This window comes from Plectropomus leopardus, chromosome 13 (assembly GCF_008729295.1).
Source record: "Plectropomus leopardus isolate mb chromosome 13, YSFRI_Pleo_2.0, whole genome shotgun sequence".
In the NCBI taxonomy this organism is placed as follows: domain Eukaryota; kingdom Metazoa; phylum Chordata; class Actinopteri; order Perciformes; family Serranidae; genus Plectropomus; species Plectropomus leopardus.
The window spans coordinates 13,759,146-13,774,746 of record NC_056475.1 but is presented as its reverse complement, the minus strand read 5'-3'; the positions used below and the strand labels follow the sequence as shown (position 1 = coordinate 13,774,746).

General features: G+C 38.4%; 1 protein-coding gene across 2 annotated transcripts; it reads right to left on the bottom strand.

Moving 5' to 3' along the window:
* Positions 1-266: 266 nt before the first annotated feature.
* Positions 267-9,116, bottom strand: slc22a21 (solute carrier family 22 member 21). 2 transcript variants are annotated; one of them, XM_042499527.1, is made up of 10 exons: positions 8,683-9,116; positions 8,236-8,339; positions 7,597-7,751; positions 7,330-7,501; positions 6,063-6,189; positions 4,428-4,525; positions 2,743-2,957; positions 2,351-2,533; positions 1,812-1,947; positions 267-455 (listed from the first exon to the last, which is right to left on the bottom strand). In XM_042499527.1, the coding sequence occupies exons 1-10, from the start codon at positions 9,079-9,081 to the stop codon at positions 356-358; spliced, it is 1,689 nt and encodes a 562-aa protein (XP_042355461.1). In that variant the 5' UTR covers positions 9,082-9,116; the 3' UTR covers positions 267-355. The 2 variants fall into 2 exon arrangements, with proteins under 2 accessions (XP_042355461.1, XP_042355460.1); XM_042499526.1 differs by lacking the exons at positions 7,330-7,501; positions 7,597-7,751.
* Positions 9,117-15,601: the final 6,485 nt, after the last annotated feature.

Sequence of the window (15,601 nt, the reverse complement as noted above, 5' to 3'; positions counted from 1 at the left end):
GATACAATTGTACCATAAAGTTTTAAATATGCCTACTGGTTCTGATTTTTTTCTTTTCTTAGGTGCAGTGTTTTATCTTTTATGGTGAGCACTCATATTATGTAAGTATGGTAAAAAAAAATGTCATTGGCACTGAGCATGTATAATGCACAGATTATTTTGCTTTTTTCATTTTACAGTATTGATGCTGTTGTAGAGAAGATATTACTCCACTTTGTGGAGACCTTTTAAGACACAGATTATATGGTTTGAAAAACTTTCATGTTGAAGTCACACACTCTCAAAAACCCAGTGACAATAACAGTGACAGTTATTTCCAACAAGTGTCTAAGATGTTTGTCCATTTTTTTGGATATCAGTTCTGCTCCTTGTTTAAAGAACTGGAGACTTTCCTTTCAGCAGAATTTTCCTTTTCTTCAGTTTGTGTAAGATTGTAAGGAGTCTTCTGACAACATCTACAGTAAAAACACAAAACAAAAAAAACACAGTAATACAATTACCAAAGGACACAGAGCAGTGACATCAAAGCCTGATTTTAGATTTTTTGTAAGTGAAAAGGCAGCTAAAGCATTACCAGCTGGGCCAATAAGTGGAGGAATCAGATGCCTTGTCTACTTTAAAATATATGGCAGCCATATTTATTGTGTGAATAATCCAGTGCTCATCCCTCACTACACACCTCACACAGTCTCAGGAAGAGGGCTAAATAATGGTCCACAGTTGGGCTAAATTTTGGCAAGTGAAAAATGGCGTGGCCCTTAAATGGGGGTTCCTTGGCTTCTGACCTTCGAGATATCTGAATGGAAATGGGTTCTTTGAGTCTTGTCTTTACAGACATGCCCATTTTATGCTTGAACCATGCAGATTTTTGCTATCATTTAAATCTTAAGATAAACTGCTGAGAATTGCTTTACCCTATCAATGTGGACTTTAAAACAGTTTTGTAATGCAAAATAATGGAATTGAAAACATGCAATTAAAAAATTTGATTATTTGCAATTAACTATAAAAATTCTGCAATTAATTGTGATTTTAAAAAAAATAATTCCCATAGACCTCCATGTTAAAAAGCCCAATTTAACAGCAGAAATTAAGATGTTTACAGCCTGGTACAAAAATAGTTTGGATTCAATAGCTAATTTTAACATTCATGACAACTGTATGGGCAATTCATTTTTTTATAGCACACCCGTTTACATTTTACTAAGGCCCAAATCATCCATTATTTATACAGTCTATGGTTGTTTGCCTTGATCTGGTTAAACATAATTGTGTGTGCGGTGGGTATGTATTTGGTGGCAGCTGAAAGAAACAGCTCTGGTGGGTGAAAGCATGAGTGCTGATAAGCAGCACGGCAGATGAGTACACTTAGAGAGCCTTGTTAGAACTGCCAAAAGTTATTGAGCAATTTAATCTTTTTACAGTCAGTTGAACTGGACTGTAAATCAGTCCAAAGGCCAATGTTTTTGTGCTTGCATGAACATAAAGTTTATTGTCCTAAATCTGGCACTTGTGCAACAAACTAGCTAGATTGAGTATGAGATTATTTGTAAAAAAAAAAACAAAACAAAACAAAACAAAAACAAAAACAACCAAAAAACTAAAAACATAGGTGTGAAAAAAATCTGACAAAATATAATCAAACTAAAATGATATAAAAAAAATAATTCTAATTCTTAATGATGGTAAAAAATGAAACTACCAAATCCAGAAAATCAATTGGAACAAACATGAAAATTGAGAACTGTACAAAATTATAAACGAATGAACAATCCAAATCTACAATAGTGATGCTGAAGGCATAGTCTTACCCAGGGAAGTGCTGCATGTGACTGATGGTGTCAGGCAGAGGCATTCCATAGCTCTCAGGCAGCAGGAGACTCAGCAACCCTGACAGAGCTGTAATGCTTCCCATGAGGATGTAAGGCAGTGAAACAGAATAGCTTCCTGTGGCAACACATCAAAGGAGGAGAGAGTGAAAAACAACCCTGGCCACAGCCGTTAAAAACAAAAAGACAAAAGGTTGAGACACTCAAAAGTACTTCGATGTGGATGCATCAGTAGTTTAAATCCGATCCACTAAATCTTAAAGGGAACTGCTAAATTTTAACTGAAAGCTTTGGCTTTTACAGCAGGCTTGTCTATCTGATCTGAGTGCTAATCAAGCTGGCTTTAATGTTTTTGCTCCAGTGACTTTTGTTCTTGTTGTTTTGTTTCTGTAGAGGCACCAGCTTCTTGTTAGCCGCTTGTTTTTAACAGTGTAAGCGGAAGTCAGTTAAGAAATAGGTTTTTTTTAACAGTGCGATAAATAGCCCTTTTGTGATTGCACAAAAGATAAAAGCATCCTTACTTAAATAAACGAAGTATGGAGCAATGATGCTGCCTATTCTGGAGGCCATAGAGCAGGTGCCCACAGCTGTATTCCTCACTACAGTAGGGTAGAGCTCTGCTGTGTATGCGTACACGATAGCAAACGCTGTCGTCACTGCAAACTTCCCCATCATCTCGAGCGTGATGGCGAGAGAAATCAGGTCTAGAGGGGATAGACAATAAAATTGTTAGAGGTTACATGTGAGTCAAATAAGGTGAACATCCAAACAAATTCTCTGCCCAAGTTAAATTATATATCTCCATGTCTATCTGCTAACACGTTGTATCTGAACATACTATATAATAAATGAACAAATGAGAAGAAATCAAAGCTGTGTTTGTGATAAGAAGTTGCCCACTGAAGTGTCATACTTGCTGGTATTAGCTGTATCAAGAGTAGAAACAGTCCTCCCATGAAGAGGGTTGAGAAAAGACTCAGTCGTCTGGAACACCAGCGAAACATAACCCATGACAAAATGTAGGCAGGCACCTCTACCACAGCCGACAGGAAACAGTTGAAGTACGCGTTGCCATGCAGGTTTGCCGTGTTCAGGGAAAGGGCAAAATAAGCAATGGTCAAGGTGTTCCTGTGGGGATAATTGTTAAACAAAATTGTCAGCAAAACAGAATTTCCGAGAGTAAGTTGTACATTTACAAGAATTTTTTGGGGATATTCTCTAAGATTATCAAGTCATATTTGTGAGATGAAAAACTCAGATATTCTCTGACGATTAAAGTCACAAATTTACAAGAATAAAGAAACTACACGTTGCTTCACGATGCCAGGTAGAAGCAACCTCATCACACTACATACGCCACTCGTAAATAGGTAATGCCAGCAAACATTAAGACACTGAATGACCAACGTCAAGTTCAGATGTTACCTGCAGCTGGAGGTCCTTCCTTCGAGTCTTAGTACTGTCAAAATAAGATGTTAACACAAACAAGCCTATTTGTAGATTTTGCAAATATTTATGTAGACAGTGTGCATTTAGCAATCATATACTATCCTAAAAATTGAAAATGATAAGTCCACTAAATCTAAAAACAAACCAAAGTTAACTCACATGAGACACAAACCCTGATGTCTGGGTGAAAGTCCTGTGCCAGCACCATTTATTTACTACAACTTTCTCATTCTGTGGATCTTGTTAACAGACTCTGGCAGAAAGCCCTGAAGGTGATTCATCATTAGTATTTTCTTAATGCTAAATTGGTTTGCAAAGAATGATTTGATTGGATCATCCACTTAGGCATTATATATGGAAAGCTATGGCGTCTGTGGCGTCTATTTTTCAGTTTTTGAAATTTTTATCACAAATGTATGACTAATCTTCTCACATAAGGGTGTATGTATGTACGTATGTGAATTAGCTTGAAAGGTAATAAGATGTCATTGGTGTGTTTGCAGCTTGTCTCCGCTGCCCCCAAGTGGTTAAAAAAAAAACTGTTATTGTTGGTATGAGAATTGTGAAAGAATATATACGTATTAATGAGACAGGTTTGCATTCAGTCATTCAGTCAGAGCAGGAATTTTTTTTTTTTTTATTGAATAAAAAACTTGAATCGTGATGACAGAGATTAGATCGAACATTTTGCTCGATTTGTTTTTTGACAATATAAAGTTAGGAAATCCTTCAACTGTAGAAAGAATTAAATGCAGCCTGGTGCTTATTGACCTGTTGTGATTAGCTAGTGACTTTTTTCCTGTTAGACTAAACTGAACTTTTCCTAAATCAAGCAAAAATCAAACTGCATCTGTTTTCAGTGAGGAAGTGAGCACGGGAAGAATACAGGCATACTGTGCAGTTACATAAAACCCATTTTGGATCTTAGTCACAGGCTTCACAGCACCTGACAGGTCATTATTTGTTGTTAGTGAAATGGGCTGACATGTGGTCGAGCTGATGCATGAAAAGGCTGAAACTGTGTGGGCATGTGTGTTTTTAACAGCGTGTGTTCAGCCTATGTCTACGTGTGCACGCTTTGGTGTGTGTATTGTGCATGCAGGGTCATTGTACTGAATGTGGAGGTCAGGTGGGACAGCAGGGACTCACCAGACCAGCCACAGCGTGACAGAGATCCAGCGGATGTTTCGGGAACGGAGCAGGTCACAGATGTTGTGGGCCTTCCTCTTCTCACATTGAAGTTCAATCTGTGGGGCAGCAAAGCCAGTGGAACAACAAACACTTAGCAAGCAGAGCCATCAGTGTAGAAATAATTTCATTATTGAGACGCTTGTGACTGCATGGCCACTTGCTGAGGGAACACATGCATGTGCACGTGTTCACACATGTCGTACCCAAACATCAGGACCAGGATTAATGGAGGCAAAAGTTCAACTGGCAGATAAAAACTGAAAGGGGCCAAAATTCTTGTAATTAGAAATAGAGGTAGCATCAACACTGTGTTCTCTAGCTGAAAAATGTATCCATCTTGGGTCACAATTAAGACAAGAGAGACTGGTAAGGAGTTGTGTTAGATTTTTTAAAACTCTGAAATATTATCAGTGCCAGCCTCAAAAGATCAGGTTGTTAAACATTTCCTCCATACCACGTTATCATTTTGTTCCACATTTATCATTGCTGCGACTATTAGCAGTGCTATCATATTATGATTATTTTAGATATTCATGCATTAATGCACCTGCTTCCAGTTCAAAAATTTGCAATACTCAATGGCTACACATGATAAAGGCAAACAAATCACTGCAAAATTCAAATTAAACCTATAGCAATATTAAAACCTGTACAAATAGCAATCATCATTATCATTACAGGACACAAGAGCTTGGTGTTGGTGCAGAAAGGGGTTGTTTAACTAGAGTGGAGTTAACTTAACAGAGTCTTTTTTGCGGTTGAAGGTTGGATATTTTGGTAAATTATTAGTAATAGAAATAGAGGGCGAATTTTGGCAAAGCCTCTATCAGCTGCCATCCAGACATGTGAACTGTAAATTATTGCATTATACTGACCAATGAACCCTAAAAAGTGCCCAAGACCTTCAAAAACATGACAAAAGAAAGCTCATCAACAAGAAACCAGGTTTTAGCAGGGACAGCTGGTATGAACTGGTCAGTGTCTTTGGTGAATAAGTCATAGGTTTAAAGAAGTCTTGTTTTTTTCTGTAAAAGTGAACCCAATTAATTGCCATTCCACATTGGCTTTAGTTAAATTCAGACTTTTTTAGTTTTTTAATGACTTGAGATGAAATAAACTTAAATAATAACACAGAACATGTAATTAAACATTTAAATTATCAATACTACATTACACAGCACTTGTGTTTAAAACTAGGCTTTGCATGTTTTGTTTATAGATGTGTTGAGCTTTGTCTGTATTTTCACAGAGCATGAGAGCTGTAAGGTCTGCACATCTGGATTGAATCCAGATTCAAGGCAAGTAACTTTGATGCTTCAGTCATATTTACAAGAAATATTGACAAAGAAACATTTGCCATCCTAAAATAATAATATATCATGACTTTCATTGTGTAAAATACAAATAATTCTATGATGAACCGAACTGGAAGCTATCTGAGCAGAATGATTTAACTCCCTCCTCCTCCAAAAACTTGAACAACCTGTGTCTTCACTATATTGTACGCCTGTATCTGATTACCACAAGAGCCAGGAAAGTCCAGGATCTTGGTGTTTATTTTTGGTATTTATTACTATTTCAGTGAGATCTCACCTGCAACGGACCAAAAATGACCGGTGGAGGCTCGATTTTGTTCCTTTTAGCAGCATCTCTCACTACGGCCTCAGCCTCTTCTACTCTTCCCTGAGAGAGCAGCCACCTCGGAGACTCTGGGATGTACCTCATTACACGAGAGGGGAGAGAAAGACAGATGCTCAGTCCCCTGGAACAGAGCAAAGGTACTTTTCATATGTTTTTCTTTTTTGCTACTATTTTTGAGACCTTTCATGCTCAAAGGAGAACCTCCATAAAAACCTCCCAAACATTGGCTGTAAACCCCACATAAAGGTTGTGTAGGCCGATGCTGTTGTGGTTATTAGATTGGCAAATGTTGGAATCAATGTATATTTATTCAAATAGAAAACTGTACAGATTATATCTTAACCATGCAACTAATTATTTGAATGATCAATTTAAGAGACAGACAGCAAAAAAATAAAACATAAAAAATTGCTTAGGAGAGTGCAGTTTTGGGGAGCTGAATTCTTACTACAAGCAGGTGAAGCATTATGACAGAGATGTCAAGCAACCACTTTCTACAAAATTAATTTCATGGGAATGGGCCTATTTTCTCAAGCCCCCCTGGAACAGTTCTTTTACATAGTGGTCAAAGATGAAATTACAATGTTTGGGTCTGTTACATGATGCCATGGGGCCCATCGATTTACACTGGGAAAGAGACCTCTGTAAATCAGCTGATGTATTTTTTTGAGATTCACAATCTCTGCAAAATGACTTCCACAATCAGGATTTGATCCATATGGTTTCATGACATTTCTAAAATCTAGAAGAGCTGCACAATTGAAATGTTTAATCCCAATTCAAAGTAGCAAAGTGATAAACTGAAAATTAGCCACTCTGCCTGTGGAAGTTAGCTATTTGGCTGCCTGAAAGTCTCTAGTGAACTTGCTCTACAGGCCCCATGGGGCAGAATATCTGGGTGCTTTCATATTGTAGAAACAGAGCTATTTTTGCTTTGTGCGCCACCCAGCAACTTTAATAGGAATGATTGGGATCCTGCCTCCATAGCTGTATCCAGTTCTCTTTACACATCCATGATTTTCTCCAAAGCCCTTTCTCTGGGTTAGTGCAACAGCCTCTCAAGTTGCCTTGAGCAACTGCAGCAGGTACTATGCACCTGTCAGCATTGCAAAGAAACAATTTCTCAGCATTATGCAAACAGAAATATCATATCATCATATTATAGAAATATCAACTTTAAAAAAGAGACACACACACAAGCAAACACACACCTACCTACCACCAGAGAGGCACATAGAGGAAGCCAGGCAGGGTGAGGCCTAGGAGAAGCATCCTCCAGTCTCTTATAAAATAAGCAAACAGCGGCAGCAGCGTGTAGCCCGCCGCAAAGAAAAGACACACACCCGCAGTGGAGAAAATTGTCCGAACACGTGGGCCCAATATCTCTGTACCTGTGCCCAAGAGATATAAACTAGTCATTTGAACTTGGTAAGCCAGTTTCCAACTAAATACGTAAGAATCAGTGTGCAGAGGTGAGCAAAAGTACCTAGCACAAACGCAGCCACATAATTGGAGATTTGTCCCATCCCGACCACAAAGAATATGGCACAAAACATGGTCCAGGATGGAGAGAAGACCTGGATGAATGTGAACACTGTCTGGACTGCCATGGTAACAAACAACACCATTTTTCTCCCATACCTGAAAATGTTTTTTTTGAAATACAAAAAAATGGCCAAGTAAGAATGCTGTGTAGACAGGGAGGTCAACCTACTCCTCGACACTTGTAAACAAACTTTGGTTTGTAAAATCAGTGGAGTTCTCCTTTAGCATGACTTAAGATGTGAGCAGGCCCACAACATTGCTTTGAAATTGGAAATCCCGGAACATATTATACTGCTGCTTGTTTTTTGCCAAGGCATCGCATATTTCATCTCCCCCTGTTTAATGCACAGTCAGACTTTTGCTTTCAGTTCTTTTTTGACTTCCACTGAAAACTATGAAACATGAAAAAGCCCTTGTTACTATTAATTAAAATGAGACTTATTAAAATTAATTGACAGTGCAAAACTTGTTACCATGTTAATCTCTGAAAGAGGACATGGGGTTGAAGGTCACAGAGGGCCTTGAGGGCCTGATTACCACATGCAAGGACTTTCAAAAGAACTTAATCTTTGTCCATAACCTGTCAGAGAACTGTCCTGAAATGAATGAGCCAGTGAGAACACCACAGAAGAAGAGGGAAGAGGTCAGTGGGCTCTTCCATCTGTCATCACAAACCAGGTCCCACTGCAAAAACACACACACACACACACACACACACACACACACACACAGGCATGTAAGTATGTAGATCAAAGTACATAAAGTACAGTACACAAAAAGTGTGAAATCTCTCTATATATATAGAGAGAGAAGTGTGTGTGTGTGTGTGGTTGGCGGGGGGGGGGGGGTGTTCAGTGTGTGTAAATGCATATTTTATATATATAAATAAATAGATAGATAGTTAGAGAACGTTATGGGGTGTTTCAGTGACCCAGTTATTTGTGGCATACTTGCAGTGAACAGTAAAATTTGCGGTATAAATTCACTCTCCCAGCTGCAGCCTCCAGTGCAGGCAGGCTATACAAACCTCAGAAATGATGGTAGAAATATACACGCTGTGGTCGTACTCCCATCCATCCAAGCAGCTTTCTCTTGGCACGTTAGAGAGGTTCACATCACCGCCTGGCAACAAGCCTCTGTCGGAGAAACTCAGCATATCTGTCAGGCGGTATCTGGAGCACTTGCTGGGCACCAGCGCGCCGCTGCTGCTCTCCTCCTCCAGCGGGATGCTGCTGTTCCTCCATGCAGCGGACAGGTTGACGTGCGCGGGAATCAGGCAGCGGTGGGGCGGCGTGTCGGCGACGAACACGATGGACATACCGGTGAAGCCGTTTGGGATGATGCTCAGACAGAGGAGGAAAAACACCTGCTGCTGGAAACATCCCCATTCTCCGAGGAAGGCGGTTGCAGCCTCATAGTCTGTCATGATGTTTTTGGTCACTGCACGCTCCCAGGGCACTAAGTTAAAGCAGACGGGGATGGAGGACTTTGGAGTGTGCTTTTCAAAAGCAGTGGTTTTGTTTCAGCAACTAAACCATCCCACCCACCGCCCGCTGTACTGGTTTTTGGCAGTTTTCCTCATTTAAGCGGTCTGATGAATAACTGGCCTTTTATTACAGTTCAGGGGAAGACCTGCATCAGTAAAAACATGCCTAAATTCTAAATTTTGAGCGGTCCAGAAACATATATGATTAACATGTATATTAAAAAATGACTTGGCATATATAGGCCCTTTTTCAGTTCCATCATTAGAGGAATAGCTGTCAGCTTTATTTATAAGTTGTTGACCAAGTTTAGGGGCACTTAGAAATATCCTTACTTTCTAAAAGACATGACTTTTGAAAAATCTAAATAACATTGCATTGACCAGAACTGTGTAGCCATCGTTAATGTGGTAAATGACAATTATAGCTGGAAACAGCAGATTTGTAATGGAATATCTACATAGGTGTACAGGGGATCATTTTGAGCAATCATTGCCCTTGTGTTTTAGTGTCTCTTGGTGTTAGCTTATCCAGGTTTGTCATGTTTAAAGACTAACTGATCATTAGATAACCCTTATGCAATTAGTTAGCACAACTGAAACCTGTTGCACTGATTAGAGATTTTTTGAATATCATTTCCTTCCTCAGGCTAGTTGAATATTCAGAGTATCAAAATGTGTGGGTTTGATTAGTCTCAAAATTGACAGAAAAAAAATTGCCTCATGAATTCTCAAGTTTGGCAAAAAACATGTTTTGTGAGATCATAATGACCTTGATTTTTGACCTTCAACCACCAAATTGTAACCAGTTCATTGTGATCACAAGAATCAGATGTATCCAAGGTCACAGTGACCTTAAACTTTGACCACCAAAATCTAACATGTTCATCTTTGAATCTTGGTGGACGTAATTGCTAAGACTGAAAGAAAAAATTGCCCTCAGGATATTCGTTAGATATCGTGTTCACAAGAGTGAGACACGCTAGGTCACAGTGACTTTGAGCTTTGACCTGTGACTCTCTAATGACAGCAGTGCTGTTTGTGCCCACACTACCAGTAATTTATGATGATTTCCTCATTCCTGCCTCGTAAGACTCAGATGCACTCTGTACAGTTTTATCTCTGTATTCTGACCTTGGACCAAAGATAATTTTGACAGTTGTCATCACGAAACACCGTAGGCTCTTTTGTTACAACTCGCTAATGGTCTCCCATCTTCCTTCCCAGAATAGCAGAGACTTTTGTTGGTCTTTCCAGAACCTCTCTATTGCACCAGCTGGCAGTCAGTGCTTGGGTTGGCTTGACCGTTTTAATCATGGCAGACTGCGCTTGACATGCATAGATTGACATGATTGACAGTTGCTTTAGAAAATCCTCGGCTCTGTTTGTTTTTGCTCAGGCATGGTGGATTTTGGCAAATACCATTAGAGGCACACGAAGGCAGAGGAACATATTTTTTTAGCAGACCGTCTATCTCATGTAATACTGTGTGGACATAGTGGTAGTTTCAGCAAATATGATGAGTTACCAAACAGCTTTAATTGATAAGATTTAAGACCCAGACACATCAAGCTGGTCGGCAGCCTGTCAAAGTTGGGCCATTGGTGAGGGTCCGTGGCCCTTGTCACTGTGGTTTGTCCTGCACCATTGGACCTTGTTGACCCTTGTGACGACGGCAGTGTATGTAGATGCAACAACCAATAGCTCCTCAAATCCGTGCTACTTATGTGCTGTATTTTCCTATTTTTTCAACGCCATGGCCTCTTCTGCTGAAGCACAACTTTTCTACGGTATACACCGATTAGCCAGTCAGACCAGAGGGAAAAAACAAAACCGAAAGCACCGGACGAAGAGAGGGAAGAGAGCCAGCATCAGGGTGAGGTTGACCCTACTAGGATCGAGAGCTGCTACTCTACCAAGCCTTCTTCTGGCTAATGTTTGGTTGCAATGGAATAAAGTGGATGAGATGCAATTGAGGCTCACTCAGCAACGGGAAATCAGAGAATGCTCTGTGTACATCTTTACAGAGACATAGTTAACCCCTAACATTCCAGATCAAGCTATTGCACTGGATGGAAAAACCTTGTTCAGAGCCAGCAGGACACAAGACTCTGATGCAAATTCAAAAAATGCACTGCAGGAATATTTATGATTCCACCAGCAGCAACATGCGCAAGCAACCAGATAGAATCTTCATAGTAGTTGGTGATTTTAATGAATTCATCTTTCAGCCACTGAGATGTAGCAAAATAAAGGACAAATTGTAATTTGGATTTTTAAACTTTGTTTAATAAATCATTAATAAATCTTCCTTCAACCTTCTTGTTGATGCTTGCTTTTTTTCTGCAGATTCAGTATGTTGAATCGCAGTGGTGGCAGTGGAGCCCATCAGCGAATGAAATCACTCCCGATGAGCTCTGCCCACAAGAAGAAGTGCAAGATGTAAACAAATAGCTAAATTCAAGAAGGAGTGAGGTCAACGCAAACTTGTTACATGAGGTAGGAGTGTTTTTCTTTAGCCATTGAGCATGTTCCTGATGGGTTGTATTGTTGTTGACTGCCACACTTTAAATATGCCCTTTTCTTTCATCATTACATTGTGTTGTGAATGTGCTAGCCATTAACTAGCATTAAGACGGTCTTCTGGTTTCCCTTTTTGAATGACAATTACAGACGGCCACTGTCTGCTGGTACAGAGGGGTATTTCCCTCTCACATGTGCAGAACGTATGTGCTGGTTGGCCGTCGGTTTGATGTATTCATGTTCAAATGTTTGGCTGAGACACTGAGACGTGAGGCAACACAACAGTTGGCTTTTGTCGCTGCTAGATCCCTGATGTCTCTTTGGTGTGTGTGGGCCTTTAGAGTTGCTGGTATAGGTCCCTCTGTTGGATAGAGCCAGGCCAGTTGTTTCAGGTCTTTTGCTAGGCTAAGATGACCGTCTGCTGCCTGTAGAATTAATCTTAATGGACAGATATGTGCTCATGATGTGATAAGTGTATTATTCAAAATGTATTCATTTGAAAACTGGCAGTAAAACAACAAGGGAAGGTGTCTCTAAACCATACTGAATTTGAACTGAGGTGAGAGTTTCAATGATAGGCCTGCTGGCTCTTTGATTCAACTGATCAATTATGTTCCAGTCAGTATTTATATTTAAGCTGTCTTAATCTCGTTGCTGTCATGTGATGAGTCTTACACCCAAAGAAAAGAACATCTTCAAATATTAATGTTATCTGTATAAAAATAAAACCAAGACCCAAATAGGTCTCAATCCTGCAGGGAACAATTACTTGGGTTATTATATTGCTCTTAAAGATGTCCACTAGCTGCAAAAACCTTCTGCAAAACATCCACAAAACCACATGCTTCTCTGAACCGTACAAATCATATGCTTACCAGCTGACTCACATAAATCATTAGACACGTCTAGTTATTAATTCATTACTTTATATTAATAAGTGACTGGTTATTTGAGAAAATCATTTATGTCTTACAACATTGACCTGATTTAAATTGTTCTGCCAAAAAACAAATGTAAAAACAAGATATTTAAAAGTTTAGGTTGCTTTATCTAAAAGATATATTATTATTAACGTATAATATTTGAAAGCTCAAAATTCACAGGTCAAGCGTATTTGAAATTATTGGATCAACTAAGTGAAGCAAGTCTTACAGCACAGGATAGATTCATCAGCAAACTCTGTGTGCAAGCAAATCACATAGAGGGTCATTTTAGTTCATCTCTTGAGGTCATTTGAGTTTCAAATCAACTTCATTTTAAATGACGAAGATGAAGTGTCCACAGGATTTCCCCCCTTGTCACATAATATAATATATATAATATAAATTTAGATTCTGCATGTGCCTTTCTAATGAGGTCACTCACTCTCTTTAAAGCCTTTGACTGTGTAAACCATGCCAATCTGCAGGAACAATTACAAGGAACTTATATTGCTCATAAAGAAGTCCACTAGCTCAAAAACCATCTGCAACACCATCCACAAAACCACATGCTTCTCTGAACCGTACAAATCATATGCTTACCAGCTGACTCACATAAATTCATTAGACACGTCTAGTTATTAATTCATTACTTTATATTTAATAAGTGACTGGTTATTTGAGAAAATCAATTATGTCTTACAACATTGACCTGATTTAAATTGTTTCTTCCAAAAAACAAATGTAAAAACAAGATACTTAAAAGTTTAGGTTGTCTTTATCTAAAAGATATATTATTATTAACGTATAATATTTGAAAGCTCAAAAATTCACAGGTCAAGCGTATTTGAAATTATTGGATCAACTAAGTATGAAGCTAGTCTTACAGCACAGGATAGATTCATCAGCAAACTCTGTGTGCAAGCAAATCACATAGAGGGTCATTTTAGTTCATCTCTTGAGGTCATTTGAGTTTCAAATCAACTTCATTTTAAATGACGAAGGTGAAGTGTCCACAGGATTTCCCCCCTTGTCACATAATATAATATATATAATATAAATTTAGATTCTGCATGTGCCTTTCTAATGAGGTCACTCACTCTCTTTAAAGCCTTTGACTGTGTAAACCATGATCTTTATGCGTCAAACTTTAAAAAATCTGATGCTGACAGCAAATTTTGAAAAGCTGTGAAAGCACTGGTTAATGATTATACAGAGGTTTTCAACTTTGTTGTGAAACTGAGGGAGGTGCTGTCTCCTGAACTGTTTAAAAATGATATTTATAAATGATTAATTATGAATTGCTCTATAAACACCTTCAAAGACAAGAAAATAAGACTTTAGCACTAGATAAATTGACATATAATCATAAATGCACCATCTTGACCATCTATCTGTAGACTTGTCACATTTGTGTTTTTGGCCTGCTTTCCAGTTTTAGGTTTTGTATTATCTTTGGGATTTTTTGAAATAAGGTCTGTGATTAAGAGACTTTCATGTTTCGTTCCATGACATAAAATATGTCAGTAAATAACCAACTTGTACATTTTGAAGGCTTTACGTGTACAAAAAAGGCGGCTGCTAACAAGTGACTAAATGAGACTACAGAGGGTCATCACGCCAAACACGGCTTTATAGCCTTGTTGTGGTGCCAATGTTGAAGTCATGCAACCATGGTGTTGTTTATAGCCTAACATTAACTTTTTACTTCTTGTTATTGCGTCACGCTTCAAATGCATGTGAAATGCATCCTGTTGTTTAATGTATCATTCTGTATCATGGATAAATACTTTTGCAACAGTAAATTAGTTTAATGTCTCCACCTTAAGATCTGGTAAGAATTTGCCTTGCCACAGTGCTCTTGAGCAAAACTTTTTTTGTGACTACATAATCCATTCTTAATTTGGTTACGAGGCAAGCTGTTGTTGAATTGTCACATGATTAAGATAATTTAGTTAGAATAAACCATTTAAGCTTATTATCCACTTATGAAAAACCTGGTTTTGATAGAGTAGCTGCCTTCAGAAGCGTGTGAGTGAGTATTGGTTTACATCTCTCAACAACTTCCCTTTATTTTGTGTGAGTAGATTATTTAATCTGTAGATGATTGATGAGTTGTTGGCGTCAAGTCATGGTGTCCTCACTGATCAAAGGCCATGACCTAATCTGTTATGTCCTGAATGACCATTGTGTGAGGAAACAACACATCACAGTCATGCAAATAGAGCTTTAGTTCAGTTGAAACATTCTTCATATCTTCCTGCTCATGCAAATACTCATTTAAGTTTTCTTGTATCCCACATTTCAGCAACAAGACAATTCAAGTGTTCAACTAAACAAAGACAAAGGACAAAAGTTACACACCACAAAAAGATGTTTAAATGCAGTTTAAAAGAGCAGAGAGAATAAAAAAAATAAATGTTTTTTATTTGTTCTCTGTTCAAAAAAACTCTTAAGATAGCAGAGGACTTTTGACAAAATTAAAGAAATTCACACCATAAATTGATACATAAAGGCACAAAGTGGTGTATAAAAATTAAGTTTATTGAGGAAATTAAGTGTTTGATGCTCTTTTTTTTGTGAGAAGCCTGAACCCCCCTCCCTAATATGTGTGCGTCCTCAAATGTTGAAACAAAATCTACACCTTTGCTTGTGAATATCAGAATACTCAATGAGCATTAAATGAACACATTCATGCAAAATACCAACATTTTGTAAATAAAGTGAAATTAACATTCTACAATTCAAAATCCACATGCAGGACTGCTACAATTTCTGCTGAACTTTTACATTAATATGTTTGCCTCTGCAGAGTGGCTTAAAAATAGCCCAATAGGAGTCTTAATGCTACTTAGCAACATTTAGAGTACAAGCACGCGCACTTCTTTGGGGTATTTAAAAGTGTGGAATGTTGTTCAGAGAAAATACCACTCAGACCCGAATGGTGCAGGGCTTCTTTTGATCATTTGGCTTTCAGTGAATCAAATCAAATCAGTGAGTGAGAGGACCCTCATTCACAA

Bases quoted from the DNA above. Each gene is read 5' to 3' on its own strand.
- slc22a21 (XM_042499527.1), bottom strand. From the start codon at position 9,081: ATGACAGACTATGAGGCTGCAACCGCCTTCCTCGGAGAATGGGGATGT. The intron at 7,502-7,596 runs GTACTTTTGCTC...TCTTGGGCACAG, and splicing joins TGTGGCTGCGTTTGTGCTAG to GTACAGAGATATTGGGCCCA. The intron at 2,534-2,742 runs GTATGACACTTC...TATCCCCTCTAG, and splicing joins GATACAGCTAATACCAGCAA to ACCTGATTTCTCTCGCCATC.